The following is a 26482-nucleotide window of genomic DNA, read 5'->3' as shown; positions in this document are numbered from 1 at the left end:
GCCTTCTCTGGCTCTCCAGGAATTCCGTTTGTATTTTGGAATCGCCCATTCTTTTGCCCAGTCAGTAGACGAGTCTAAAAGCCGACATGTGGAGGGGGAACTTAGTAACGTAAGTTGAAATATTTGGTGAAAGGCTAAGACAGCCTAACCAAAATAGTTTGTTGAACTTACAGTTTCCTCTAGTATCAATTTTTAAGTAAATGATATTTTCACTTACTTCCGTGTACTGAGATGATTTCTGGTACCTCCTTGCGGCTTCACAAATAGTTTATTCCTTTACCACAGGGCCCGACGGGAGAAGGAAGGGAGTGGCTGCCATGTTGGACGGAACCATCTGCTACTCTAGATGGGGTAACCTAGTTCCCAAATAGTTTGTAGATTGACCGAAGCACGTGCGGTGATTAGAGTGGAGCACGCACTTGTCACCGGGGCGCTGTCGGAATCCCTGGTGGGCAAATTTCTGCCCTGTGAGCTCTTCCGGGCGCGCGGGGCTGCAGCAAGGCATGGGCGCCCCCCTATCCCCGTGGGCGCCCTGCCGCACGCACATGGCCCGGCGGTAGGCGCGCGGTGCGGCCTGGGAGAGTCGGAAGCGCGGCGAGGCCCGGCGAGGCGGCAGAGAAGGGCCATGCAGGACGCGGAGAACGTGGCGGCGCCCGAGGCGGCCGAGCAGCGGGCCGAGACCGGGCAGCAGCAGCCGGCCACCGAGCTGCCGCCGGGGGAGGAGCCGGCGCGGCCCGGCGGGCAGGAGGAGGCGGGCGGCGAGGACGAGGAGGCTGAGCCGGGGCCTGATGTGCCGGCCGAGCCCGCGGCGGACGAGGAGGAGAAGGCCGGCGCGACCCACGGCGTGTCCCCGCCGCCGCCCGAGGATTCCCCCACCCCGGCCGCGGACGAGGCCCCGGCGGGGCAGGTGCGGGACGCTGCGTCAGAGACCGGGTCCGAGGGGTCGAGCGGGGAGCCGGGCGGCGCGGCGGAGAACGGCGGCGCGGACGAGCCCTCCTTCAGCGACCCCGAGGACTTCGTGGAGGATGTGAGCGAGGAAGGTGAGGCGGCGGGGCCGGTCTGCGCCAAAGTTCCCGATCCTCGAACGCGGGAGGGGTGCCCGCCCTCTGCCTGTCGCCCGCACGTAGGGAAGGTTTCCGTGAGCGCCTAGATTTTGTTTTCTCCAGAAGAAGAGGAGGGCAGGGTGGAGACAACTTGGGGAGCCAGCCACTGGCACTGCAGCCTGGAGTTTGGAGGGTGGTGAGGGCAGACGGCGTGTACGCGGGAGCCGTGGCCGAGTGTGCAGCGGTGTGGCCATTAGGGTCGAGCCGAGCAGGACACTCCATGTGCTGCACGGTCTCGGGTGACAGTTCTTCGTTTGCAGTCTGGGTGCCCCGAGTGACCCGCCAGACTTGTCAGAGGCCTGAGACTGACTCGATGCCGACTCCTTAGGGGCGGATGGACGCTGTCCCTCGGGAGTGGGAAGAGCAGGGTGGCCAAGCTGGGTTCCTTTGCCCCCGCTGTCCCACAGGAGCGTCTACCCCCAGAGAGTTCCTTAGGACAGTTCGAGGCCGGCTCTACCCGATTCCTGTTTGCGTCTCTCTTTTCCTAAGTCTGTAGGCATGCCATCATCCTTCTGTTGGCAAATAATTTTCTCGAGTTGGAGGATTGATTATCGCTTACTTTGCCTTACTTCTTGCCTTGGTTCGACTTGCGTGCATTATTTCTGCTTTTTGCCTGAGAGAGCCTGTCTCCTAAGGTGACTTCTGATGATGGCTGATCTCATTTGTTTTTATGTTTGTTTTTAGCCATTTTACCTCTTCCGGGTGGGAGCACATCAGTGGATTTCTCTGCATATTGACCACCTTATAATAAAATGGGAAAAATGAATTAGACACCATAGAGGTAGCCAACTATACACCAGGAAGATAAGATGTTACCACTTAAAGTTAAATTTTTTGGAGATGTGTGTGATCACTCTGAGAATGAGTCAGAATAATAAAGGATATCACATAAAATGAAAAAGAAGGTTTAGAGAAACAACAGAGTTGTCTGACTTTGAAAGATAATTTTATTTATTTTTAAAATTTTTATCAAATGCTTTTGGTTTTTTTTCCTTCCAGTTTTACTGAGGTATAATTGATGTACAGCACTGTATACGTTTGAAGTGTGCTGCATAATGATTTGACTTATTTGAAACATCATTTTAAAGGGCTACCTGTTATTGTCTCTGTTGTCTTATACTTTATTTCATGAGACAAAAAACATTTCAGCATGAAAAGCAGGAAGGGCTCCACAAGCTAGTGAGGACTTGGGAGCCCCTGATCCAGTCAAAGCCCTTCACCTGTAGGAAAATGTGTTCCTTGTGGAGTAGGTTGCTGGGAATTGACAGAGAGGCTGTGTTTCTGGGCTCACCCCCTTTCCCCTACCCCCCAGCCTAGACCAGTGTTCTTTTCTTACCACACCAATTTATCTTCTATTTTAAAATTTGAGTTTTGATTTTAAAGCCTATTTTGAGCCCTTAGGTATTTATTCACGACTGATTTTTTTGTTGTTGTTGTTGTTATAAATTTATTTATTTATTTATCTATTTATTTTTGGCTGTGCTGGGTCTTCGTTTCTGTGCGAGAGCTTTCGCTAGTTGCAGCAAGCGGGGGCCACTCTTCATCGCGGTGCGCGGGCCTTTCACTGTCGCGGCTTCTCTTGTTGCGGAGCACAGGCTCCAGACGCGCAGGCTCAGTAGTTGTGGCTCACGGGCCCAGTTGCTCCACGGCATGTGGGATCTTCCCAGACCAGGGCTCGAACCCGTGTCCCCGGCATTGGCAGGCAGATTCTCAACCACTGCACCACCAGGGAAGACCCACAACTGATTTTTTTAAGCATTATTTGAGCACACCTAATTTACACAAGATTTCTGGTATGTGACTTCCGATGTGTGACAAAGGATACTGACATGAGCACAGGCCAGCCAGGCTGGGTGACTGCTGGGAGGGCCTTTGGAAGCCCTTGTGATCCTGATATTTCGCCAGAGTGACCCGTGAGGCTCCTGGTCCTAAGGAACAGAGACTGAGCAAGCTGTCAGTTTTCTTGAGGCCAGTAGATCACGTGTGTTTTCTGGTTCATGAGAACTGCCCTGTAGGGTCAGAAAGTGATGCTCAAGATGCTGGTTGTTTTGAAAATGGGCTGAGTCTCGTGACGAGCCCTCTCGTAGGTGCCGCAGCCCCAGTGCCGTTGTCTTGCCTCCTTCCTCTTTGAGACAGGTGAACTCTCACACAGTTGCATCTTTTTTTTTTTTTAATTAATTAATTAATTTTATTTTTGGCTGCGTTGGGTCTTCGTTGCTGCACGCGGGCTTTCTCTAGTTGCAGCGAGCCGGGGCTACTCTTCGTTGCGGTGCGCGGGCTTCTCGTTGTGGTGGCTCCTCTTGCTGCGGAGCACAGGCTCTAGGCGCGCGGGCTTCAAGTAGTTGTGGCACGCGGGCTCAGTAGTTGTGGCTCACGGGTTCTAGAGCGCAGGCTCAGTAGTTGTGGTGCACAGGCTTAGTTGCTCTGCGGCATGTGGGATCTTCCCGTACCAGGGCTCGAACCCGTGTCCCCTGCATTGGCAGGCGGAGTCTCAACCTCTGCGCCACCAGGGAAGCCTGCACAGTTGCACCTTAATCAGTTTAATTTTTCAACTGCCTTTGGTGCTTGGCCAAGCAAATATGTGATAACGGTTTTAACTAAGTGTCTTCTTTGCTACTTAGTCTTGAGAACTGTTTCTTTATTCCCTGGAGTCAGAGTGGGACTCTGACTGCGTGGGCTGGTAATGATGAAGGAAATGTGTTTCTTCTTGTATAGTTACTACTCTTATTCCCTTAAGTGTGTGTGGGTGGGTTCTTATACACCAGACACAGTTTGTATAAAAGCTGAGCTTTTTATGGTAAACTTTGTAAATTTGGATCAGGCTTAACAGGCCTTGTAATTGTTTGGTAAGTCAGCTTTAAAAGTAACCCAAGAATTTGACTTCAGTCTCTGTAGGGAAGATGCGATGACCTAATCTGCCTCTTTCCTTCTTTTTCCTTTTTGCTTGGCCTCAATTTTAGCTTCATTGAAATTTAACTGGCAATTCTTTTATCCAAGGTAACATTTTCAGTATCATTCATTAAAGGTGTTGAAGTTTAATTAGAGATGGTTTATAACAGGGCTTGCCTCTGGAAATTAAAGGACTTTTTTTCTTTTTTGAAGACCTTTTAACCTTTTTAACACAAAAGTGAAGAAAATTCATCTTAAGTTTTGAAAATGAAATACAACAAAGAATATTTTCTGACATGTGTCTTATATAGCATGTTGAAATGCTTGAGTATAGTGCAGAAATTAGAGTGATAATTAGGTTCCAGAACACATAGATACCTGAGTAACAAGCCATTGTTCTTCAGCTGTTGTTTAAAAGTTACCTTGTACACTAATTTTGCCTGTACAGACAGTCCCCACATTGCGATGGTTTGAATTACAGTGGTATGTAAGTGGGTTTATCAGGAAGGAACCCCACTGTAAATCAGGAAGGTCTGTATGACCAGTGTAGCTTCGTGTAATGAGTATGCTTTGATGGCAGCCTTAAAGATGTCCTTCTGTTCTCGCTCCTAACACAGTGCCTTGGAATCTTACAGCTTTCTAGACAAGCTGGCTAACTAATTGGGATTAGGATTCGTACAGAATTTGTGTTAAAAAGAGGATTTGCTTTTTTCGTCTGATACTCCATTTACCCTCCGAGAGCCCATCTGCAGCAGCCAGTCCAGCGTTTCTGTTGGTGCTGGGGCGTTACGGTCAAAAGGACTTCAAGCCTGAGACAGGCCTCTGATAAGACAGCAGCGGGCAGCCCCCAGATGACATTGAATCGCCTGGAAAACAGTAGGCCTCCAGTTGGCTTCCCAGAGCTGTTTGCATTGGTTCCTCTGTGTTTCTTTTTCCTAGTTCGTTTTACACCTATCTTTTCTTCTTTTTCTCTTACTCTTGCTGACCATTTTATGGAAATGAAGCAATTCTGAGAAGTTTGAACACTTAAGATTTGGGTTCTTCGATCTTAATTTTAAAAGCGGGTGGCGTGAACATAATAGGTTTTGAGCTTTGAAGTTATGAGAATAAGTTGATGTTGCTTACTGTGTTCCAAGCACTGTTCTAAGCATTTACAATTTAAGGTCTAAATGGCTGGTGTCTCCCAGTGATACTGCGAGGTATTTCGTCGAACTGGAGACACCGTCGTTGGTAGGATGCATCACTGTTTGCTCGCTTTCATGAGCTTCTCTAGCCTGTAGTCATCTGGCTGAAGAGCCAGTCTCAGTCCCGTGTGGTTTGCGAACAAGGCTGTTTTACGCAACGAGTATAGGGTGATGAGTTCGTTTTGTTGTAAACTGAAGGCAGTGCCTGGGGGTGGATTTGTAGTAGAGGCCGGTCAGAGAAGGCCATTCCCTGGCTTACTTCGGGTTTTTTCTGATTTCTGGTGAAAGGCCATCCTCTTTTTTGCCTTCTTCATTATTAAAACCTCTTTGAAAAAATTCATTTAAAATCTTCCATTATTGCCAGAAGTCAGTTGACATATCTTGACTGTCAGTGGGAGTGTAAAGAGTTACAATATTTCTAATTCTTTCAAGTTTAAATTTTGAGTCAAGCCAGGGCTCTGATTTCTTTTGCTCACAGTGAAAGCATTTAGATTATTCACTTTTTGCTTTTTGGAAACTTGTTCAGTGTGCTAACCTAGTGCATTAACTTGGTCAAAAAAAGTCATTCGACAAATCTTTCACTTGTACAGAATTACTGGGCGATATACTCAAAGATCGGCCACAGGAAGCAGATGGAATCGATTCCGTGATTGTGGTCGACAATGTTCCTCAAGTGGGACCTGACCGTCTGGAGAAACTCAAAAACGTCATCCATAAGATCTTTTCCAAGTTTGGGAAAATCACAAATGATTTTTATCCAGAGGAGGATGGAAGGACAAAAGGGTGAGTCATGTTCTCCAGCACGGAAGTGTCACTTGTGTTTTCTTGGTAGCTGACAGACACCGTGAAGATGATCGTGTGCTCAGGAGCTCACTGTGAATGCGGGAGCGTGGCCTCACTTTGGCACTTTGGCCACATTTATCCCGGCCGCCCTCGGCTGGCAGCTCTGTGGAGCAGTGATTTGGTCCTTGGGGTCATTGGAGGGAGGGAGAAGGAGATGCAGTGTGGTTCTTGAATTAGGTATTGTAAGGTGGCTGCTATGCTTTTAAGAAATAAGACCTTGATCTCTTCGTCACTGAACAGTTATTGACACAAAATACATCCTGGGCAAAGGGACCAACAGATCTGAAAGTTGGCGAGATTTCAGGAAAATTTGACATGGTATTTTATTGATTCTAAGATGTGCTTTTTCCCCACATTTATCATCTCTGAAATGGAGATACTTCTTAGAATCTAGGGGACATTGTGTCATTCCGTAGTAACTTTTCTGTGGCATCACCTAAAATATTGTATCTTTTATTTATTTTTAAATTTATTTATTTCTTTATCTTTGGCTGCGTTGGGTCTTCGTTGCTGTGCGCAGGCTTTCTCTAGTTGCAGCGAGCAGGGGCTACTCTTCGTTGCGGTGCGCGGGCTTCTTATTGCGGTGGCTTCTCTTGTTGCATAGCACGGGCTCTAGGCACGTGGGCTCAGTAGTTGTGGCACGCGGGCTCAGTAGTTGTGGCTCATGGGCTCTAGAGCGCAGTCTCAGTAATTGTGGCGCACGGGCTTAGTTGCTCCACGGCATGTGGGATCTTCCCGGACCAGGGCTTGAACCCATCTCCTCCGCATTGGCAGGCGGATTCTTAACCACTGCACCACCAGAGAAGTCCCTGTATCTTTTTAAAATGGTAGCATGAGGTATGTGTCTTGCAGTTTGCTTTTTAAGTTCAGTGTTAGGTTTTTTGTATTGGTAAGTGTAATTCTAGTTCCTTCCTTGTAAATGCTCTGTGCTCTGTCATATCATATGACAGTTTGTCTGTTTTCCTATGGATTGACAGTGTTTTGAACAGCAGTTAGGAACAGCCTAGTGTCTGTCCTCTTCTGAGCACAAGAGAGGGTTTGGGCTGCATGAAGTGTCCCTCTTCAGTGCCACTGGCCAATCCCAAATTATGCCTGAGTGTCATGACCAGTTTACACTCGACCAGCAGTAATGAAAGTTCTGTTTGTTGCTCCACAAACTTGTCAGACTTTCACCATTAAAATTTCATAAAAATATCAGCCTCTGGGTACAAGCAAAATTGTCTTTTATGGGACAAGAATGAGAAGGTGGTATAAACTTAATTTTTTTTAATTTCAAATTTTGGAAACTACCTAGAATAGTTTTAATTTCTTAAAAGATTATCACATGCAGGTAATGCTTCATACTTTTTTTATTTCAGGAACTAGGTGGAAGGATAACCTGTTTTTGAGCAGTTGCTTGTGTTATTTTTGTTATAATAAAACATTCTCTGAGAGCCTTTGTAATTTTGCCTGTAATACACAGTATTAGACTACCCGTGTTTTTTTAAACAGTTTTGTTGAAAGGTACTTGACACAGAGTAAAATCGGATAGTTCTAAAGTGTACAATTTTATAAGTTTTGGTGTATGTGTACACCCATAAAACCATTACCATAGTCAAGGTAATGGACGTTTTGGTTAATTAGCTTTTCTATAATTTCTGATCGTGTACTTAGAGACTTTGGATCTTTGCTAGGATTTTGTTCACGTTTAGAACTGTCCTGCTAGTGATCTGACTGCCTCCGGGACATGGCAGGAAGACAGGTCTCGGATACTCGTGGTGGATACGAGCTCTGTGGAAGTCTGGGTGTGTGGAGCGTGCCCTGCCTGATCTTCAAGTCCGCACTTGTGCAAGTTGCCCTCTTTCTCAATTCAGGTATATTTTCCTGGAATATGCATCCCCTGCCCATGCTTTGGATGCTGTGAAAAATGCCGATGGCTACAAGCTCGACAAGCAGCACACATTCAGAGTCAACCTCTTCACCGATTTTGACAAGTGAGTTCTGACTCAGCCCAGGAGAACCTGGGCGTTTTCCTGAGCGTGAATGGCCAGCCGTTTCTGCCCCGGGGGGCCGTGGGTGCTTAGTGGCCTTTTAGGTAGCTGCATTCTCCCGTCAGACCACTGCAGGACCATTTCACGTCCCTGGCCAGTAGCACCCCCTGACCACCAGCATCCCCTCACCGGTTATGACCAGTCAAAACCTGTCCTTTCCCTGTGCGGGGAGGGCAGGGGTGCAGTACTGCCTGCGCTTGAGAACCACCAGCCTTGTGGTAATCGTCACCGTGTCGCTCCTCGTCCAGGTACATGACTATCAGTGATGAGTGGGATATTCCAGAGAAACAGCCTTTCAAAGACCTGGTATGTTGTGTAAAATCTATACGTATTGGGGAGAAATGGTGGCTGGCCTCTTGGCTTGAAGTGATGTACTCCTCAGGAGTTAAAGCTGCTGACCGAACTGGTCAAATCTCTTAAGAGCAACAGTTACGAATAAGTATTCTTTGGTTAAAACTAATGAAATGTAATATATCCCTTGCCTTTGGTTCTGTTTCTAGGGAAACTTACGTTATTGGCTTGAAGAGGCAGAATGCAGAGATCAGTACAGTGTGATATTTGAGAGTGGAGACCGCACTTCCATATTCTGGAATGACGTAAAGGATCCGGTCTCCATTGAAGAGAGAGCGGTGGGTATTTGCTGCCATGTGGGGACTTACCTCGTGTTTCCTTAACAAAGAGGAGCTTGGTGGGAGTTCCCTGGCAGTCCAGTGGTTAGGACTTGCGCTTTCACTGCCAAGGGCCCAAGTTTGATCCCTGGTCAGGGAACTAAGACCCCAAAAGCCGTACGGCAAAAGAAAAGAGGAGCTTGGTATAAGAGCAGGTGAAGTGTCACGTGCTTTGAGGTTACGCCTCTGAGAACAACTTTTATTCTTCCAGCTTTGAAAGGTGCCCTAAGAAGTGGATAGGCTTCTTGTGTTTTTAGCCTAAAGTTTGAGGAGTATATTTGTTGTAGACTTCGGACTCTTTGTGTTCGGCTTTTTGTTGTGTTAACATCGGCACTGATTTTTTCCACAGAGATGGACAGAGACGTATGTGCGTTGGTCTCCTAAGGGCACCTACCTGGCGACCTTTCATCAGCGAGGCATTGCTCTTTGGGGGGGAGAGAAATTCAAACAAATTCAGAGATTCAGCCACCAAGGGGTTCAGCTTATTGATTTCTCACCTTGTGAAAGGTAAGCTGTTTGAAAATTACAAGTGGAGTCATGCCAGCCTTCTAGGGATAATTTTTTTTTTTTTTTTTAAGTTATTTATTTATTTATTTAATTTTATTCTTTTTTTTTTTTTTAATTTATAGCTGTGTTGGGTCTTCGTTTCTGTGCGAGGGCTTTCTCCAGTTGTGGCAAGCGGGGGCTACTCTTCATCGCGGTGCGCAGGCCTCTCACTATCGCGGCCTCTCTTGTTGTGGAGCACAGGCTCCAGACGCGCAGGCTCAGTAATTGTGGCTCACGGGCCCAGTTGCTCCGCAGCATGTGGGATCTTCCCAGACCAGGGCTCGAACCCGTGTCCCCTGCATTGGCAGGCAGATTCTCAACCACTGCGCCACCAGGGAAGCCCTAGGGATAATTTTTTAAAGCTTTATTTTGCAGTAATTTTAAAGTTAAAATAGAAACATTATAGGAAGAGTCCAAAGGACTCCCGTGTGCTCTTTACCGTGATTCTCCAGTTACTATTTTGTTGCATTTGCTTTATTGTTTTCTTTCTCCACACATATGCATAAACTACATCTTCTTGCATAAGGGACTTGAGTATCTGCCGACTTTGGTATCGACCGTGGGGCGGGGGGACCTTGAACCAGTCCCCTGTGGATACTGCACGTGACCATCCGTTCTCTTTACCTTGTTGTCTTAATTAAAATCCAAGGAAGAGAAAGTACGAGAATTCCACATCTCTCATTCCGCTCGTGCACACAGCCGACTTTTGTTTGGAATCTGTTGGATCATTCCTTGTCCTGATTTTATCAGGGAAACATTTTTTTTTAAACACCTTTATTGGAGTATAATTGCTTTACTCAGGAACATCTTGAGGTGACCCTTGGAGCACCCTGGTGCCGAGCGGGACTGAATGGTCTGTGCCACGGTGGTTCTGCTCCGTATTTCGAGTGGGGTCTCCAGGCGGGAGGACGTGGTCGGGGGAGACTGGAGTTTGGAGAAAGTGCTGCTTACACGAGTCTTGGCTGCTGTTCTGGCAGCCTCACTTGTGCCTGGAGTCACCTTCTGGAGCGGAAGCTTGGCCACGTCCACTGCAGTGTGGACAGGTCCTTGCCATACCCACACAACTGTGACCTTCACATGAGAGGAGTTGGAAGCGTGCAGGAGATGAGTAGGTGTCCCCTCTGTTGCAGGTACCTGGTGACTTTTAGCCCCCTGATGGACACTCAGGATGACCCTCAGGCCATCATCATCTGGGACATCCTTACCGGGCAGAAGAAGAGAGGTTTTCACTGTGAAAGCTCAGCCCATTGGCCTATTTTTAAGTAAGTGGACCCATGGTAGCCAGTGGTGACCTCTTTGTGGCCTTTTCTTCGTCGATGAGTCTGGCACTTTTCTTCTTTGTAGGTGGAGCCATGATGGTAAATTCTTTGCCAGAATGACACTCGATACTCTCAGTATCTATGAAACTCCTGTAAGTGATTTATTTGATTATCTGAAAGTGAGCTGCCCCGTCAGTTGCTTGTCAGCTCCAGTAGCTGCTCGAGGATGCAGTGCTTTCCCTTAATTTGTGGTGCAGCCAAAAGGGAGAGAGACTAGTTCTGTGCCTTTCAGTTGCTCGGGTCCTGGATTTGGGTCTTTAATCCGCCAGCCCCCGCTTCTGCCGCTGCAGGGGGTTAAGGATGGGAGTTGGTGAAGTGGGCTCTGGAAATGTGCACTTTGCTGCTGTGGGTGAATTGCTTCATTGTTGATCGGTCGCCCTCTGCTTGCGCCGCTCCCTCGGCAGGCGCACGTTGTGAAAGATTGTACGTACCACTGAGACATGGGCATGGTTTAACTCCACTGTAACCTTGTTTTTCCGCAGTCTATGGGTCTTTTGGACAAGAAGAGCTTGAAGATCTCTGGCATAAAGTAAGCGAATCTCTTAGCATGTGGTTTTTGCCTCCCTCCTCTAGCACTTGGCTCCTACACAGCTGGAGAAAATGCTGGTGCTTGTCACCCTAGCACAAGGGTGTCACAGCAGGCCTGTGCCTGCCACCGCGCACTGTGTGTTAGCGGCCCCCGTCAGCGTTCCCCGTTCCTGCCTGTAGGGGCATCTTGAGGGCCTGCTTCCTTTCGTGTTTCTGCCTTGGAACCAGAGACTTGGGGGCGCAGTCTTTGAGGAAGTGCGGTCTCCACTTAGTTGAAAGTCTCTGTGTCTCTCTGGTGGTCTGTGCCATGGGGTTTGCGTGGCCTCAGTGGTTTTCTCTGTCAATGAGGAGGCACGTTTTTATTTACCTGAAATCTCTGGGGGCAGTGAAGTATCAGCAGTGCAAGGACATTCACTCTTCTTCTTCTTATTTTTTTTTTTTTTTTAATATATTTATTTATTTTTGTATGTGTTGGGTCTTAGTTTCTGTGCAAGGGCTTTCTCCAGTTGCGGCGAGCGGGGGCCACTCTTCATCGCGGTGCGCGGGCTTCTCACTGTCGCGGCCTCTCCCGTTGCGGAGCACAGGCTCCAGACGCGCAGGCTCAGTAGTTGTGGCTCATGGGCCCAGTTGCTCCGCAGCATGTGGGATCTTCCCGGACCAGGGCTCGAACTCGTGTCCCCTGCATTGGCAGGCAGACTCTCAACCACTGCACCACCAGGGAAGCCCTTCTTATTATTTTTATGTTTACATTCTTGGGCAAAACGATGGCTTATAATTAAAAGTAAAACTGGGAATTAATTCTCAGTAAAATGCAAAAGTAAAGGTACTCTTCACAGATACGAACTCATGGATTGTTCGTTACAGCACTTTTTAGTGTAACTTTTGCAGTAGAGAGAATTGCCCTAATTCTTCTTTAATCCTCTTATATTTTTTGATTTGGTGTTTTCCCCCTTTAGCCCCTTAATGAATCTTCAGAAATCATGTAGCTGGATCCATCAGCCTAAAGTTTATTTTACTTGCCTTGTGGTTAAGAGTTTGAGTGGGGTTTCAGAGCTTGGGGATTGAATCTCATGACCCCTGTGCGACGGTGGGTGGTATTATCAGCACCCCTCTCTCTCCTCGCTGGCACAGTGTGTCTAGCAAAGCCCCCGAGTTGTTCTGGGGACGGAGCCCATGGTAGTGAGCGCTCAGTGAGTGCTGGCTGCTACGAGTGGAGTGTTCTTGGGGTACGTGCGCCACCGCTGAGCTTTTACGCAGAGAATGAGGTCTCTTATTCTCTGCTCTCATCATTTCTTAGCCAGTCCTTGTAAGCATTTCATTTTCTTTGTTCTGCAGAGACTTCTCCTGGTCTCCCGGTGGTAACATAATAGCCTTTTGGGTGCCTGAAGATAAGGATATTCCAGCCAGGGTAACCCTGATGCAACTTCCTACCAGACAAGAGATCAGAGTTAGGAATCTATTTAATGTTGTGGATTGCAAGCTACATTGGCAGAAAAATGGAGACTACTTGTGTGTTAAAGTAGATAGGACTCCAAAAGGTACCCAGGTAAGTGGATGCCAGTGGGCAGGGGGCAGGGGTCATTCCTTCTACAGCTCAGTTCTGTTCGGGGGGTGTTAATGGATTTTTTGGTTCAAACTCATGACTTATTTTCACACCCACCTGACACCGAAAGTTAGCTGGTGTGTCATAACTAGAGGTGTTGTCATATTCCAGCTGAGGAGTGTAATGTTTTTCTATAAAACTTTGAGTGGGTGATAACCTTCACATAGTTTAGAGTTGACGTAGGTTAGCGTTCACAAGAGAACACAGGGAAATCTCTAGGCACCCACCTTCCTTCTCTGAAGGAGTTAAAATGAGTAGGTTGTTTTCTTTTAGATTTTCTCTTTAAACACAGGGTAGCATGCTTGACAGAATTCTGCATCCAGACTTTCTGTTGGTTTGCATCAGTTAATATTTAACTTATCCAAAAAATTGCGTGATTTTTTTCCTTCTAATGGAAATATTTCTCTTCTTTTTACCAAAAAAAAGTTGTTTTAACTGTACAGTTACTGGACTTTATTGCACTCACACAGTTGTACAAGTTACCACTGTCTTAATTCCAGAACATTTCCATCACCCCCAAAAGGAACTCCACACCCATGAGCAGTCACCCCCATTCCTGACATCCTCTCGTCTGCTGTCTTGCTTCCTGTCTCTCTGGATTTCCCTATTCTGGACATTTCATATGAATGGAGTCATACGCTCTGTGGCCTTTTGTATCTGGCTTCCTTCACTGAACATTGGTTCAGGGCTCATCCAGGTTGTGCCATGTGCCCGTCCCTCATTATATTTGCGGCTGAGCAGTGTTCATTGAATTGTATCATGTTTGTCCATTTAGCTGTTGATGGACACTTGGGTAGTTTCCACCTTTTGGCTGTTGTGAATAACACAGCACCCACTTTTTACGTGAGTGCATCTTGAAACGCGCTGCAGGATGTTCTGCTGTTTTGAAATAGTTGGATCAGTCCTAGTCAGTGGACCTTTATGGCACTACAGCTGCAATGTGTATTCTTGGACCTCTCTGTGCTTGAGATGACCTTTAGGGCAGGTCTTGAATAGAATCTGGGTTGGGGGCGGTGGGATCCATTTGTTCTCCAGAGACTGTACCAGTTTCTACCTCCATCAGCTTTTTTTTTTTTTTTTTTTTTTTTTTAAATAAATTTATTTATTTATTTATTTAGGCTGCGTTGGGTCTTCATTGCTGCGCGCCGGCTTTCTCTAGTTGTGGCGAGCGGGGGCTACTCTTCGTTGCGGTGGCTTCTCGTTGCGGAGCACAGGCTCTAGACATGTGGGCTTCAGTAGTTGCAGCACGCAGGCTCAGTAGTTGTGGCTCACGGGTTCCAGAGCACAGGCTCAGTAGTTGTGGCGCACGGGCTTAGTTGCTCCGCGGCATGTGGGATCTTCCCGGACCAGGGCTCAAACCCGTGTCCCCTGCATTGGCAGGTGGATTCTTAACCACTGCGCCCCAGGGAAGTCCCCCTCCATCAGCTTTTGAGAGTTACTGTTTCATCATTTTAATCACTACAGATATTCATATGTCTTTACCAGGTGTATGTGTTTAATCTTTCATTAAATTCTTAAATTGTCCTTTCTGTCTTCCTCATGCTTTCAGTTTCCAGAATGTTACCCCTTTCCTTTTCTTTTTTTTACACAGGGTGTTGTCACAAATTTTGAAATTTTCCGAATGAGAGAAAAACAGGTGCCTGTCGATGTGGTCGAAATGAAAGGCAAGTCCCATTGTCGTTGTCCTGTGGTTGAGTTCACCTGTGTGCTGTCACACGTACCCTTAAAGCTTCTGTGTGAATTCATGGCCCAGGCAGAATGGCCGAGACTCGGAACCCTAACTCACAGTGAACAGCGTCTGGCTCTAAGTTACAAAACGTGCGTGTGTTTAGGGTGTTCTTTGTCCTTTCCAGCTTCAGTCTTTTAGCTTTTCCAGTTGCCAAGTGAAGCGATGCCTCCTGTTTTTCCACACCACGCGATCTGCTTATATAGCAGAGGAACAGGGGTTCTCACCATTTTCCACACTTGGGAGAGAGTGTGAAAGGCAGGTTTTCATCACATGCCCAGTGACGGCAGCCGAAGGACTCGTGCTCTTATGTGTGAAAGTTCTCAGTTTAATAGAGGTGTTTTGTTTTTTTGGTGGGTTTCTTTGGACTCATGGAAACTTCAGGTGCTGTGTTTCTGTCTTTAGGTGGAAAATTTAGCCTGTATTTTCTGTTTTGCTGGGGAGAGGAAGAGGGGAAGGGGGTGAAGTGGCCGTGCTGCCTGGGTAGAGAGGCGCGTGAGCCCTTGTGTCCAGGGCCGCGGCGAGGAGGGTGAGGAGGGTTCGTCCACAGGCTGCACGGCACCTGGCCTGCCCCTCCCCGCCCCTGCGGCAGGACGTGGTGGGGGGACGCAGGGTGGTGTCGCTGCTGGCCGGGGCGGCTCCACACAGGGGCAGTGCGCTGCCTTTGTTTCTGTGCTGCTCTCTGGTCCTTTGAATGAATTTAAGAATTTGGGGCATTTCTCTGGTTGAATAACTTTAACTGGTCAGGAATGTTCTGTTCCTAAGTGACCAAAAGGAGCTCACCCTTCTTCCCCATCTTAGAAACCATCATAGCCTTCGCTTGGGAGCCGAACGGGAGTAAGTTTGCCGTGCTGCATGGGGAAGCTCCTCGGATATCGGTGTCTTTCTACCACGTGAAGAACAATGGCAAGATTGAGCTCATCAGTAAGTAGGCGGCTTGCGCCCCGACTCTCAGGACAGAGCTCGGTCGTCGCTCCGCGGAGAGCGCTCGGCGGGACAGGCACAGAGGGTCACGTGGGCTGGTGGCGGTGGTGATGGCCCCAGAGGGAGTTTGTCGCAAAGGACGGGCCTTCTCTGCGCTCCCACGGGGGCCCTTGAACCTCACTGTTCCGAAGTCCTGTCCTGTCCTCTCGTGGCTGCAGCTGCCTGCTCTGGGCCTGGGGTCACGTGCCCGCCCTCGGTCTGCTCCGCCTGGAAGCCCCTGCCCTCCCTCAGGACAGGCTCCCCGCCCAGCCCGGGTGCCACCGGGCTCCCGCTGCTTGCTCTCCTGTCCTGCGGCCTCAGGGCCAAGCACGAGGCGGGTCCGCGTTTGTTGCGTCAGCATTTCTCTTTGTGAGGACTGAGGTGGGAGACCTCTTGCCCCCACCTCAAGGGTAGGCGCCCTCAGGCTCTGCTCGCCCCACGCTCTCCAAACCTCACACGGCTCCCTGCTGCAAAGGCAGGGGGGTCGTCCCAGTACCTGACAGGGACTCCTGTGCCCTGGGAAGAGCTTTTCCTGAGATATTTGTGTAAGAAATCAGGTTCACCTCCTGAAGTTTAGTAGTATTTGTGGTAGAATCATTTCGTGGTGTTACCAATTGGCTATCACAAAATTGACTGTGTTATTGATTCCCTTCCTTATGAAAGGAAGTAGGGGCAGCTGAAGACTTCATGGTTTCTCGTTACCAAGTAGGTTATAAAAGAGCAAGTACGCGAGCGCCTCTGCCTTCCGAGCACCCCGCTCCCCTACCCTCCCGTGAAGGGTCCCTGTCGGGGTCGTCGCACACATTTCCCGGCCTCCTCGTGGTGGGGACTGTAGAGCATGTCTGCCAGCGGCGTTCTCTTTCCTTTGTCTCGGTCCGAGAATCCTGCCGCCCCCGGTCAGGGTGATGCTGCCTTCACCAGTCTCTCCCCCCTCCGCGCCCTGCTCCCCCCTCTCGAGTGAAGAGACCCCCGGGGCGAGGACCTGCCTCTAGCCTTCAGGGAGGGGGTGGTTTGGAGAGATGACGGAGTTAAATAGTTTCTATTAGTTAGAAAGGTGTGTGAGTCACTAGAAGAGAGGATTTTTAGGCTTTTCGGGGTCGCACATCTCTCTGAGAATCTGATGAAAACTGTGGATTCCTCACCCTGGTGTTGAGTCCCTGTAGTAACACTAACCGTAAGCGGAGTCTTTTGTCCAGTTACGTTGTCAAGTACATTGTTTTGAACGTACAATGTTATTGAAAATAGTGTTGCAGCTTCAGAATCCCCCCCTGCCCCCTCTTATTTTTTTTTTTTAACTGGGTCATAATTTGAGGTGTACTTAAGGTGATTTTCTGACCTTGCTTTCACAGGTAGCAAACAGGTGTGGTACCTCCGTAGAGTTGTGGTGTGTACACCCGTGGGGGGCAGCGAGAGCCCACTGCTGGTCCTTCCGTCTCTGCTGCAGGCTGACCTCTGACACTTTCTTTCCTTTCAGAGATGTTTGATAAACAGCAGGCCAACACCATCTTCTGGAGCCCCCAAGGACAGTTCGTTGTGTTGGCTGGTCTGCGGAGGTGGGTTTCTGTCTGATGCTGCGGGCTTTGGCTGTGGGCTGTGCAGAGACCCTGGCCCCCCGGGCCCGCGCCCTGGCTCTGCGCAGATGCAGTGGACAGGTTCTCCCACAGAAGGGTCGGCCCAGTTTGGGTGAAGCGTTGTGTGGCGTCTCCATCCTGCTCCCGAGATGCAGGCCAAGACCAGGCAGATTAAAACAGCCTGCCCGCAGGCGCTTTCACTGCGGGCCTGGAGGACAGGTCTGCGTGGTTATGCAGGACCTCTTGCTGGCGATCCCGTTACCATGTTGTAAGATCCGTGTCTCCTTGTAGGCAGGATGTTTAGTCAGGCCGTGAGCCCATCTTGTCCTCTGGTTGGTGTGACCACGAGGACCTGGGCGTTACCCTCCCTCGCTCCCCCTTAGTTGCTGTTCAGCAGGACGTGTGCAGCGCCCGCCTCTGAGCCGGCAGGACACCCCCGTCTCACCATAGGTGCTTCTTGCTGTGGCTTTGGAGGCTTGGCCTCAGGCGGCCTTCCCTCTGAGAATAATCACAGCAGACACTACGGTGCTCGTGTGCCCTGTACGTCTTCAGTCACAACATCCTTACAAGGTCCTCGCTGTGATTATTTCCACGTCGGTGATGAGGTGGTGGTTAGGGGACCCCGGGCTCCCGAGTCTGGCCTGTACCCTCACCCTGGAGCCGGGGGCGGGCACACACATGGCTCCTGGAGAAGGCCCACCGTGCTGTCTGTTCCCCAGTATGAACGGCGCCTTGGCCTTCGTTGACACTTCGGACTGTACGGTCATGAATATCGCGGAGCACTACATGGCCTCCGACGTCGAGTGGGATCCGACCGGGCGCTATGTCATCACGTCCGTGTCCTGGTGGAGCCACAAGGTACGGGGGCCTGGGGAGCCTCGGTGCCACGTGGACCGGGCCGTGGGGGGCCCTCTTCGCCGTGGGGGAGTGCACCGAGCGTGGCATCGCATCACCTCCCCTCCTGCGTCTCTTCCCGGCGGGCGATGCAGTTGACCCACTTGCTGAGCTCCCGGGCCCGGCCCAGGCCACCCAGAATCCCTCTCCCCAGAGCCCGGAGGGCAGCCAGCCTTCTCCACGAACAGGGCGGCGTTGCTTCATCTCTCTTCCTAAGTTAGAGCGTGTCTTAGTCGCTCCATTCGGAGCCCGGGCCGCCCGCGTCTGCCGCCACAGCCAGAGGGCTTGTAGAGTGGGAATCAGGTGGCACCGCTTCCCGACTCGGTTAGCACCCACCCACTGCGCTGTAGGGCTAAACCAGGCTGCTCAGTGGAGGCTGGGTCTCTTCTGCTTTGCACGTGCTTTCCCAGCACGGTATTTCCCTCTTGAGCGGTTCCTGGTTCGGAACGTCAGTACTTGGTCGCCCAGCCCGTTAGGTCCTCTGTGCAGCGGCCTCTGACGGCACAGCCTTTGGCTGTGCGCGTTTCCCGAGCCGAGGCTGCGCTGACCCCGAGCGCCCGTGCTCACTCCCGCCTCGTGGCCTTTGCGTGCGTCCCCTCCCTGGAATGTCGTTCACGTGGGTGCTGTGCTTCCTGCCATTCAGGTGGCGTCAAGTGTGCGTCCGCAGAGGCTCCCCTCCCCACCTGCTCCCTGCATCCTCTCACCCCGCTGTGTGTGTTCATGGTGCTCAACGATACATGCTCACCTTAGCCGTTGTTACGAGTTCCTTGTCCCCTTTTCCCGCTGGCATGGAACTTTGCAAGGACAAGGGCCTTTTCTCCTGTTCTGAGCTGTGTTCCCAGCATCGGAAACTGCTCAGCCTTCAGTCAGGATTTGCTATCTGAATTGGGCTGTGTGAAAACTTTTGCCGTTTCTGTTTTTAACTTCTTGAAAAGATCATCATCTCTGTCTTTAGCAAAAGATTTGCGGGTGTGTCAGCGGAAGTAGAAACAGGATTCTGTGATCGAAGGAGCAGGTGTGGACCGCCAGTGAGCGGGCTTCTCGGCCTGGGGCCTCCCTGAAAGGGCATGAAACTGTGTCTGTGCACAGGCACTTTGCTGGGGAAAGGACCCATTTCCTCTGGGCTCTCAGGAGAGATCCATAGCCTGAGAAATTTGTGGGGCTCAGAATTTGTGTCCATACAAATCACGCTCTGTAGTGTCTTGTTCACAAGCTCAGTATTCTCACACTGGTGGGAAAACTTGCTGAGGACCCTACTTTGTCTTTACTGACTGTTTTTATTGACTGAGGTATGGACAGTTGAACCAGCTCATGCCTGTTTACAGACCCACTAGGGCAGTTCTGTTTAACGAAGTGATGAAGTTTTAGGAACGTGGGCTTTGCAGATGTCACTGGAAACAGTGTCTTGAGTAATAATCCTTGCGTTCGGAGCAGGATATGTTGACCATGCCCGTGTCTAGTTTGTTCAGAGGTCACCTCAGTGAGGCCTACCCTGACTTTGCAATCCTTTTAGACGGCTGACCACGCGGTGTTACCTGCCCCCCAAGTGCTGGTCTGCAACGGGAGTTCACCAGAGCGTAGATTGTGGCACTGCTTCCTTTATCCAGCTGAACCGTGTTTGGTGACACGGTTGATTTCTGCTCTGGCACACGTGCTTTGTTAGCCCTGTTCCTAGCTGCTGCACACGCTGCACTCTCTAGTCAGGTACATGATTCTAGGTGTCTCCCAAACACCAACGACGTTGTTTGGCAGATTATTGGCTCTCGAACAGCTGTTGAACGAGGTGGTTAATTTTGTCACTCTGTCCACACTGCGGGCTCCAGGGCCTCTGCCTCCTGGTGTAACCTGGTGCGGGGCAGCTCAGTGGGGCCTGTACTCTCTTCCAGGTGGACAATGCCTATTGGCTGTGGACGTTCCAGGGCCGCCTCCTGCAGAAGAACAGCAAGGACCGCTTCTGCCAGCTGCTGTGGAGGCCTCGGCCCCCCACCCTCCTGAGCCAGGATCAGGTCAAGGTCTGGTCGTCCTCATCAGGTGTAGGGACGTGGGAGCAACTGACGCTGAAAGAAGCAGCTGCTTCTTCCTGTTACCGTTAGGCTGATTATGAGTGAGGAGTAGAAGCGGGACATTTATGGGGGACCCTGTGAAGAGACGCAAAACAATTCAAGAACCAAAAGGAAAAGAGTAGTTTCAGAGCGGAAACTTAGATTTTCAGGTTAAGGCCACGTCGGTACCGTTCCAGGGAGTTTGCGCAAACTGGGGGGAGGGGGATGAAAAAGATGGCAGGGACAACTAAAAAGTCCTGATGGGATTTACGTAGTTATGGAGAAACACGCTGATGGTATCAGGACGGAGCTGAGGGAGCGTGTAAATCCCAGGGAAGAAGGCAGGCCGCTGGCGTGCGGACGCTGCGTTTGAGCGCTCTCGGAGGCTGTGCTTTGCTCATCATTGAGGAAGTCGTTCCATGTTGGCAGCTCTGAGGGTTACATTTGTGGTTCTTGCTTCGAATGTGTAAATCCTGAGTGACTTGTCTTTGTTTCAGCAAATTAAAAAGGATCTGAAGAAATACTCCAAGATCTTTGAACAGAAGGATCGTTTGAGCCAATCCAAAGCCTCAAAGGTTAGCCTTGTCCCCAGGCCTGAGGGAGGTGCCAAGGACCGTCCCCTCATGGCAGAGAAGGCCAGCGCCAGGCCATGGGGACAGACTGGCGGGGGCGGCTCTGTGCCACTGGGGCCCGACTGTGGCCCTCGGGTGGCTGGCTTTTCAGACACGGAAGGCGGGTGGTACGGGCCACGTTAGAGGCAGAAGGCGGCGAGCAAAGGTCCCACCTTTCCTGCCCCAAGAGTCTCTGTAGAGTCCTTACGTCATCCCGTCAGGTGGGCCTACTGCTGACCGTGTTTTCATTTTCATCTGGGTTGAGCAAAATTATGACAGTGATGAGAGTTGTTAGTTCTGTAAGTTCTCCGCAACTCTACCCACAGGAATTAGTGGAGAGAAGACGAACCATGATGGAAGATTTCCGAAAATACCGGAAAATGGCTCAAGAACTCTATATGGAGCAGAAAAATGCACGGCTGGAATTGCGAGGAGGTAACTTTGTTAGCCAAAGATACACTCTTCAAAGCGTATAGTTAAAGTGTTTTTCCCTTTTTTCATCTTAATTTCCCAGAGTTTTCAGAAAACATCAAGTGTTGCCTAAAGATTCTTAAAAAGAATCTTTCAAAGAAGATTGTGGCTTGCAGTATCTTAGTTCCCTGCCCAGGGATGGAACCCAGGCCCTGGCAGTGAGAGCACCGAGTCCTGAACACTGGACGCCAGGGAATTCTCTCTTTAAAAGTATCTTAAAGGGAATCTTTAACGCCAGGGAGTTCTCTCTTTAAAAGTATCTTAAAGGGAATCTTTAAAAGACTCTAGAAAAGAACTGAGGGTTTCTTGCCGCCTGCAGGTCAAGGCCATAGTCCTTTCTTTGCAGGGGACCTTGCTGTGTTCACACTGGCCTCTTGGCGGGTGCGGGACACGCGCGCGCGTGTGTGTGAGCGTGTTCCACGAGTTTTCGCCCCACATCTGCACGTGGTGTGACACGCGCCCCCCGCCGCCCCTGCAGGTGTGGACACGGACGAGCTGGACAGCAACGTGGACGACTGGGAGGAGGAGACCATCGAGTTCTTTGTCACCGAAGAAATTATTCCGCTTGGAAGCCAAGAGTGATCTGAGAGCCCTGCGGTAAGACTGGGGACAGGGCGCACGCAGCGCCCTGTTGACTCTTCCTTCCTGCCCTGTTCTCGCGCAAGTCAGAAGGCAGCTCGTGTAAGGGGACGAGTGAAACCCAACTTCCTGTACTCGGGGTTAGCCGCGTCCTTGCCTGTGAGCTGGGAGGGGTCCAGTGCAGACCCTGGGTGTCTGGAGCCTTTCGTCTGAGGGCTCTGGGCCTCAAGCTCCCGTAAAATCCAGCAGGGCTTGGCCATGGGTGAGAGGAGGGCCGGGCAGACACTGGTGGTTGATGCCTGCGGAAGAGGAGGGAGGCTTTGCTGGGAGAAGGCCTCGGGGTGTCCAGCAGAAAGGTGGGTCTCACCAGCCGCAGCACCCGTCCTGGTCTGTCCCTGGTTGGTCAGAGACAGGAGCCTCCAAAATGCCGTCAGGTGCAGCCGGAACGCAGGCTTCAATAACAGAACAGACGTGGTGGCTCTGGACCTCAGAGCGGACGTGTGTGCGGGGAGAGGAGGTCCGGGCCTTCGTGCGCCTCGGGCGTCCGGCCGTGCTGCCTCCGTGCAGGGAGAGCAGGGCTGGCGGCTCCCGCGTCCCGGCTGCTGCTGCGCATCTGCAGGCGTCGGGCCCGCGTGGCCCCTCCTGCTTCCGAGGGGCGTGTGCCCTGCGCTCGCCACGCGCGCTCGCCTGGGGCCCAGGCCGCTGCCGACCGACCTGATGTAGTTCCCTTGTTGCAGGACAGCGAGCGGACGGTGTCCTCTTGTTGCAGCGTCACCGTGTGTTGTGCTGGAACCGAGGTCATCCTTTTGCAGAAAGCCTGCCCACTCCTGACTTTTCACCTGCGCTTTCTCTCTCCCGGGCTGTGGCCACGCCTGGGACTCGCCGTCTCCAAATGTCGCTGTGCCTTTCAGCCCCTGGTACCCAGGGTGGGGGAGGTTTGCCGGCGCTGCTCTCGGTTTTCTCTCGCTGGGTTTCCAATCGCACCGAAGACTGGACCCTGCCTCACGCGGCCAGCGCCGTCCACAGCCGCGCGGGGTCCCTCCAGGGCTCCCTGGCCGCCAGCAGGGAAGCCGCTTGGGGCGCCAACGCGTCCCCTGCCATTCAGGTTGTGACAGGTTCTCTCAACAGGCTTAACGTGGAAATAAAAGCAAACCTGTATGAAAAAGCTGTCTTTCTCCTGTCTTTGAACGTAGATAGCGGCCTTGACCTTCATGCTTCTCCCGTCTGCCACAGTAGCAGCCACCGCTGGGCTCAGTGCGTCCAGCGCTGTGCTCGAGAGGCAAGGAGGGGCCGTCAGCCTCCCTCGGGGTTTCCTTCTGCTTTGCAGCTGAGCTTTGAAAAGTGATGCATCAGCCCAAACACAGTTTCTTCTTTTTCAATTTTTGTTTCCTGTGCTTGTCAGTTCACCTGATGAGAAAGAACCCTTTAGCCTTTTCCTCAGTTACACGGGTTTGAAGACTTAACATTGACAGTTGTCACTTTAGCCACTAGTATGTGGTCCTGTTTGAATATTTAACTCTTTCCCCCGCGGAGGAGGGAGTGAGCAAATCCAGGTAACTCAGCTCGTTTTCACCTGCAGTGTCCTGCTGCCCTTGGTGCCTTGTGAAACGGCAGCTTCTTCCACCTCTGTCTCTTTCTCTCCTGGAACCTGAAGCTTAGTTTAAAAAGCAGCGAAGCACGGAACAGGTACACTTGGAGCTCACAGCCATGACCTCTGTGTACAGTGGACAGACCTAAGACGACCTTGTGGGGCAGGAGACAGGCAGATGTCTGGCGCAGCTCGGCCGGCTGGTGCGAAGCAGCCCCCGACCGGCAGCGTCCCCGCTACCTGGCCTCTCCCGTGGGAGCCGGGGCTTCGTGCTCTTCCTCTCTCCGGGGCCTGGGCTTTCTCTGCAGCCCCTCATCCTGCCGTGTAGCTCATCCTCGCGCCCCCTCGGGGTCACAGCAATTCCTGTTTCCTTTCACGTTCCTTAAACTTCACTGTGTCGAGACCTAGTTTTTCTAATTTCATGGCAGTAAGAAGGAAAAGGCACATGGTTCTATCATATTAACAGATTTTTAACAGAGCTATTGAAAGATTAACTTTTCACTGTTTTAAACTGGCTAGTTGTAACTTTTACATAGTTTGTGAATAAAAACTTCTTAAGCAATCGTGCTTGCGTTACCTCTCTTTTTCTGTGAACTGGTGGCCCAGGGCCGGCCCTTTGTAGAGGAATCTCCCCCCCCCCACCCTGTGGGGGAGGGCAGAGTGTCCCCAGCTCGGGCGTCGGTGTGGGCGCTGGGCTCCTGGCCACCCACGCGGGCCTGCTCTCCATCGTGTTCGGAGCAGGCAGGATGTGAGGGATCTGCCCTCATGTCGGAACCCGGTGACGTGGGCTCTCCAGCAAGTTCCTGGTGGGTCAGAGGCCGGGCCTTTGCGGGGGAGCATGGATGTTACAGGGGCGCCCCTTCCCCGGCCTCGTTCGTGTGGCCAGGAAGTCCTGGAGCCCAGCACTGACCTGGGCGCGACCAGCGCACTCCTGCCCGTGGACGACCAAGTGACCGGGTGTGGCCGCTCCCTGCTGCTGGGCTGGCCGGACTGAGAGCCGTGGCTGGGGTGAATGGGCCTCTGGGTCCTCTGCAGCTCGAACCATGAAGTTGGGTTTCTCAGATCCGAACTTCATGGATCTGGTCTCTCTGTGATTTATATGAAAATGCAGCAGCAATTTACTGCACCTACACCCACGCTGGCTCCCGTGGGCGGGAACAGTGTTGCTGTCACCTGGCACGCTGGTGAGCTGCGTGACTGGGCAGGTGCAGCCTGCTTGGTTCACGGTGTAGTGACTTCCCTGGAGACTGCGATGGAAAAGTTGAGCGCGGCATTTAAGCAGTAAATACGCCTGATGGTTAATGGGAGTCGGGCCCTGGGTTGTGGTGCAGACTGGCAGCGTGGATAAGGGGTTTAAAAACCATGTCCTAGAAGTCAAGAAAACCCGCGGGTCATTTCAAGTTTGCTTTAGAAATGTGTCTTTGGGGAGGAGTATTCCTAGGGGATTATTTCATCAAATGTTAGCTGGTGGCCTGTGTCCCCCTTTGGTGGGGACAAGCCTCCAGGGCCAAGCCTGGTGGGTGCAGATCTCAGGCGGGTGCACCTGTGACCAGGTGAGGCATGTAGGAACCCTGGGGTTGCCATGGCGTTAGGCGAGGGGGCCCACCCAAACCACGTGAGCAGTCCCTGAGTTGCTGAGACACTTAAGGACCAGCTGGGCTCCTGGGGCCCTGCTGATGTCAGCGGGGCAGGGTGGGGCTGACAGGCAGACAGGTCTCTCTTGCCAGTATAGCAGGGAGCAAGGAGCTCGCGTCTCCAGCCAGCCAGCCCTCCCGCCCCACTGCCGGCCCCTCCCCGGCCCCTGGCAGCCCAGCCATGAGGGAGGTGGAGCCCAAGGACCAGCCGCTCACGGGGAGTGTCCTCCTCCGCGTGCCTGGCCAGCGCTCGGGCTGCGTGTCTCGGGCTGCCTGACCCGCTGCCCCCGGTGCCTGCTTGTCACAGGTCAGGTCTCTGTCATCAGCCCGGGTCCCCGTCCAGGGCTCTGCCCCTGCTCTGCTTAGCCTTCCCTCAGGGGACCTGGCGACCCCCTGCTCCCCACCTCCAGATGTTCCTTCACCCCTGCCCTCTGAATCTCACTCCCCAGGGAGCTCAGGGCCTGGGCCACAACCCCCAGATGGAGTGGTGTAGACACCCCCTACCCCGGCCCCATCAGGCCCCCCGAGGCCTGTCTCCTGGGTGACGTGGAAGCTCAGCCCATTAGACTGGGGTAAGCAGAGGCCAGGGACTTGCCCCTGACCTGTAGGCTGGTTACAGAGAGACCCTGTCGTGTCCCCGTCCCCGTTCAGGGAGAACTATAAGCTACCGTTTCTACCAGGAGGAACTTTCCCATCTTGCAGACGAGAAAGCAGAGGCCCAAAAGCGTTGTGCTGGCTTGCTGGCGGCTCACAGCTCATAGAGACGAAGGAGGATTCGAGGCCCGGGTCGGCGCGATCCCAGAGGGCCTCCTGTGGGACTCCCTTAGAACTGGGCTGGAGGTGGGGCAGAGAATGATGGGAAGCAGAGCCCAGGGATTTACTTAGAAAACCAACTTTTGCTCTGAAAGTGCTCACAGCCTGCGTGAAGGTTTGGGTCCCTCGGGTGGTGGGGTAAAGAAGCCGGGGTGAGGTGGTAGGACTCCTTAGCCGCTGTGTGACCTTGGGCAAGTTACTTCACCTCTCTGTGCCTCAGTCTCCCCAGTTCAGACTAAGGAGGGTGACCTGATCACAGAGCTCCTCTCAGCACCGTCGTGAGCCGTGAACTGGAAGTCAGCACCCGGTGGGGCCCGGGGGTTCAGCGGCCTTAACTGCTTCACCAGGAGTGGGAGGCTCCTGGGAGGTGAGCGGGAGGTTGGGCGGGGGTCTCCGTGCCCTGGGAGGACTGGGAGGCAGCTGCCGCGGTGTCCCGCCAGCAGGTGGCGCTTCGGACCCGCCCGCTCAGCGACGCAGAACGCGAGGAAGGGGTCTCCGTCATCGCCCACAAGGCGGGGACCGGGTGGGGCTGTGTCACCGGTCGCGGAGCTCGCCCGCGTGTGATCGCCTCCCTCCCTCCCTCCCTTGCGGAAAACTTATCATCAGTGCTCACAGTGGCCGGCACGTTCCAGACACTGGGGTGGAGCCGGGGGGAGGGGGGACTCAAGGGCCTGCCCCCCACGGCCCCAGCTCCCTTCCTGGTGGGGGTGGGGTGGAGTGTGGGCGTCGAGCAAGAGAGAAAGTATAATGTCGGGGAGCTGGGTGCACGGAGAAGAATGGAGCGGACAGAGGCGGTCACTGACGACACGTTTGAGCAGCCTGGAGGCGGGGGGGGGGGGGGGGGGGGGGAGAGAGGTCGGCGGTCCCTAGGGAGGGG

General features: G+C 52.0%; 1 protein-coding gene across 2 annotated transcripts; it reads left to right on the top strand.

Moving 5' to 3' along the window:
- Nucleotides 1-22735, top strand: EIF3B (eukaryotic translation initiation factor 3 subunit B). 2 transcript variants are annotated; one of them, XM_068565425.1, is made up of 20 exons: nt 1-109; nt 286-1040; nt 5767-5959; nt 7873-7992; nt 8298-8355; nt 8550-8678; nt 9067-9224; nt 10394-10525; nt 10608-10674; nt 11065-11111; nt 12446-12656; nt 14305-14377; nt 15241-15363; nt 16877-16955; nt 17693-17831; nt 19754-19879; nt 20407-20484; nt 20847-20955; nt 21470-21588; nt 22313-22735. In XM_068565425.1, the coding sequence occupies exons 2-19, from the start codon at nt 626-628 to the stop codon at nt 21571-21573; spliced, it is 2361 nt and encodes a 786-aa protein (XP_068421526.1). In that variant the 5' UTR covers nt 1-109; nt 286-625; the 3' UTR covers nt 21574-21588; nt 22313-22735. The 2 variants fall into 2 exon arrangements, with proteins under 2 accessions (XP_068421526.1, XP_068421525.1); XM_068565424.1 differs by having other exon boundaries at nt 22308-22735.
- The last annotated feature ends 3747 nt before the right edge of the window (nt 22736-26482 follow it).

This window comes from Eschrichtius robustus, chromosome 16 (assembly GCF_028021215.1).
Source record: "Eschrichtius robustus isolate mEscRob2 chromosome 16, mEscRob2.pri, whole genome shotgun sequence".
NCBI lineage: Eukaryota > Metazoa > Chordata > Mammalia > Artiodactyla > Eschrichtiidae > Eschrichtius > Eschrichtius robustus.
Note: the sequence above shows the minus strand (reverse complement) of the source record. Positions and strands in the feature narration are given on the sequence as shown.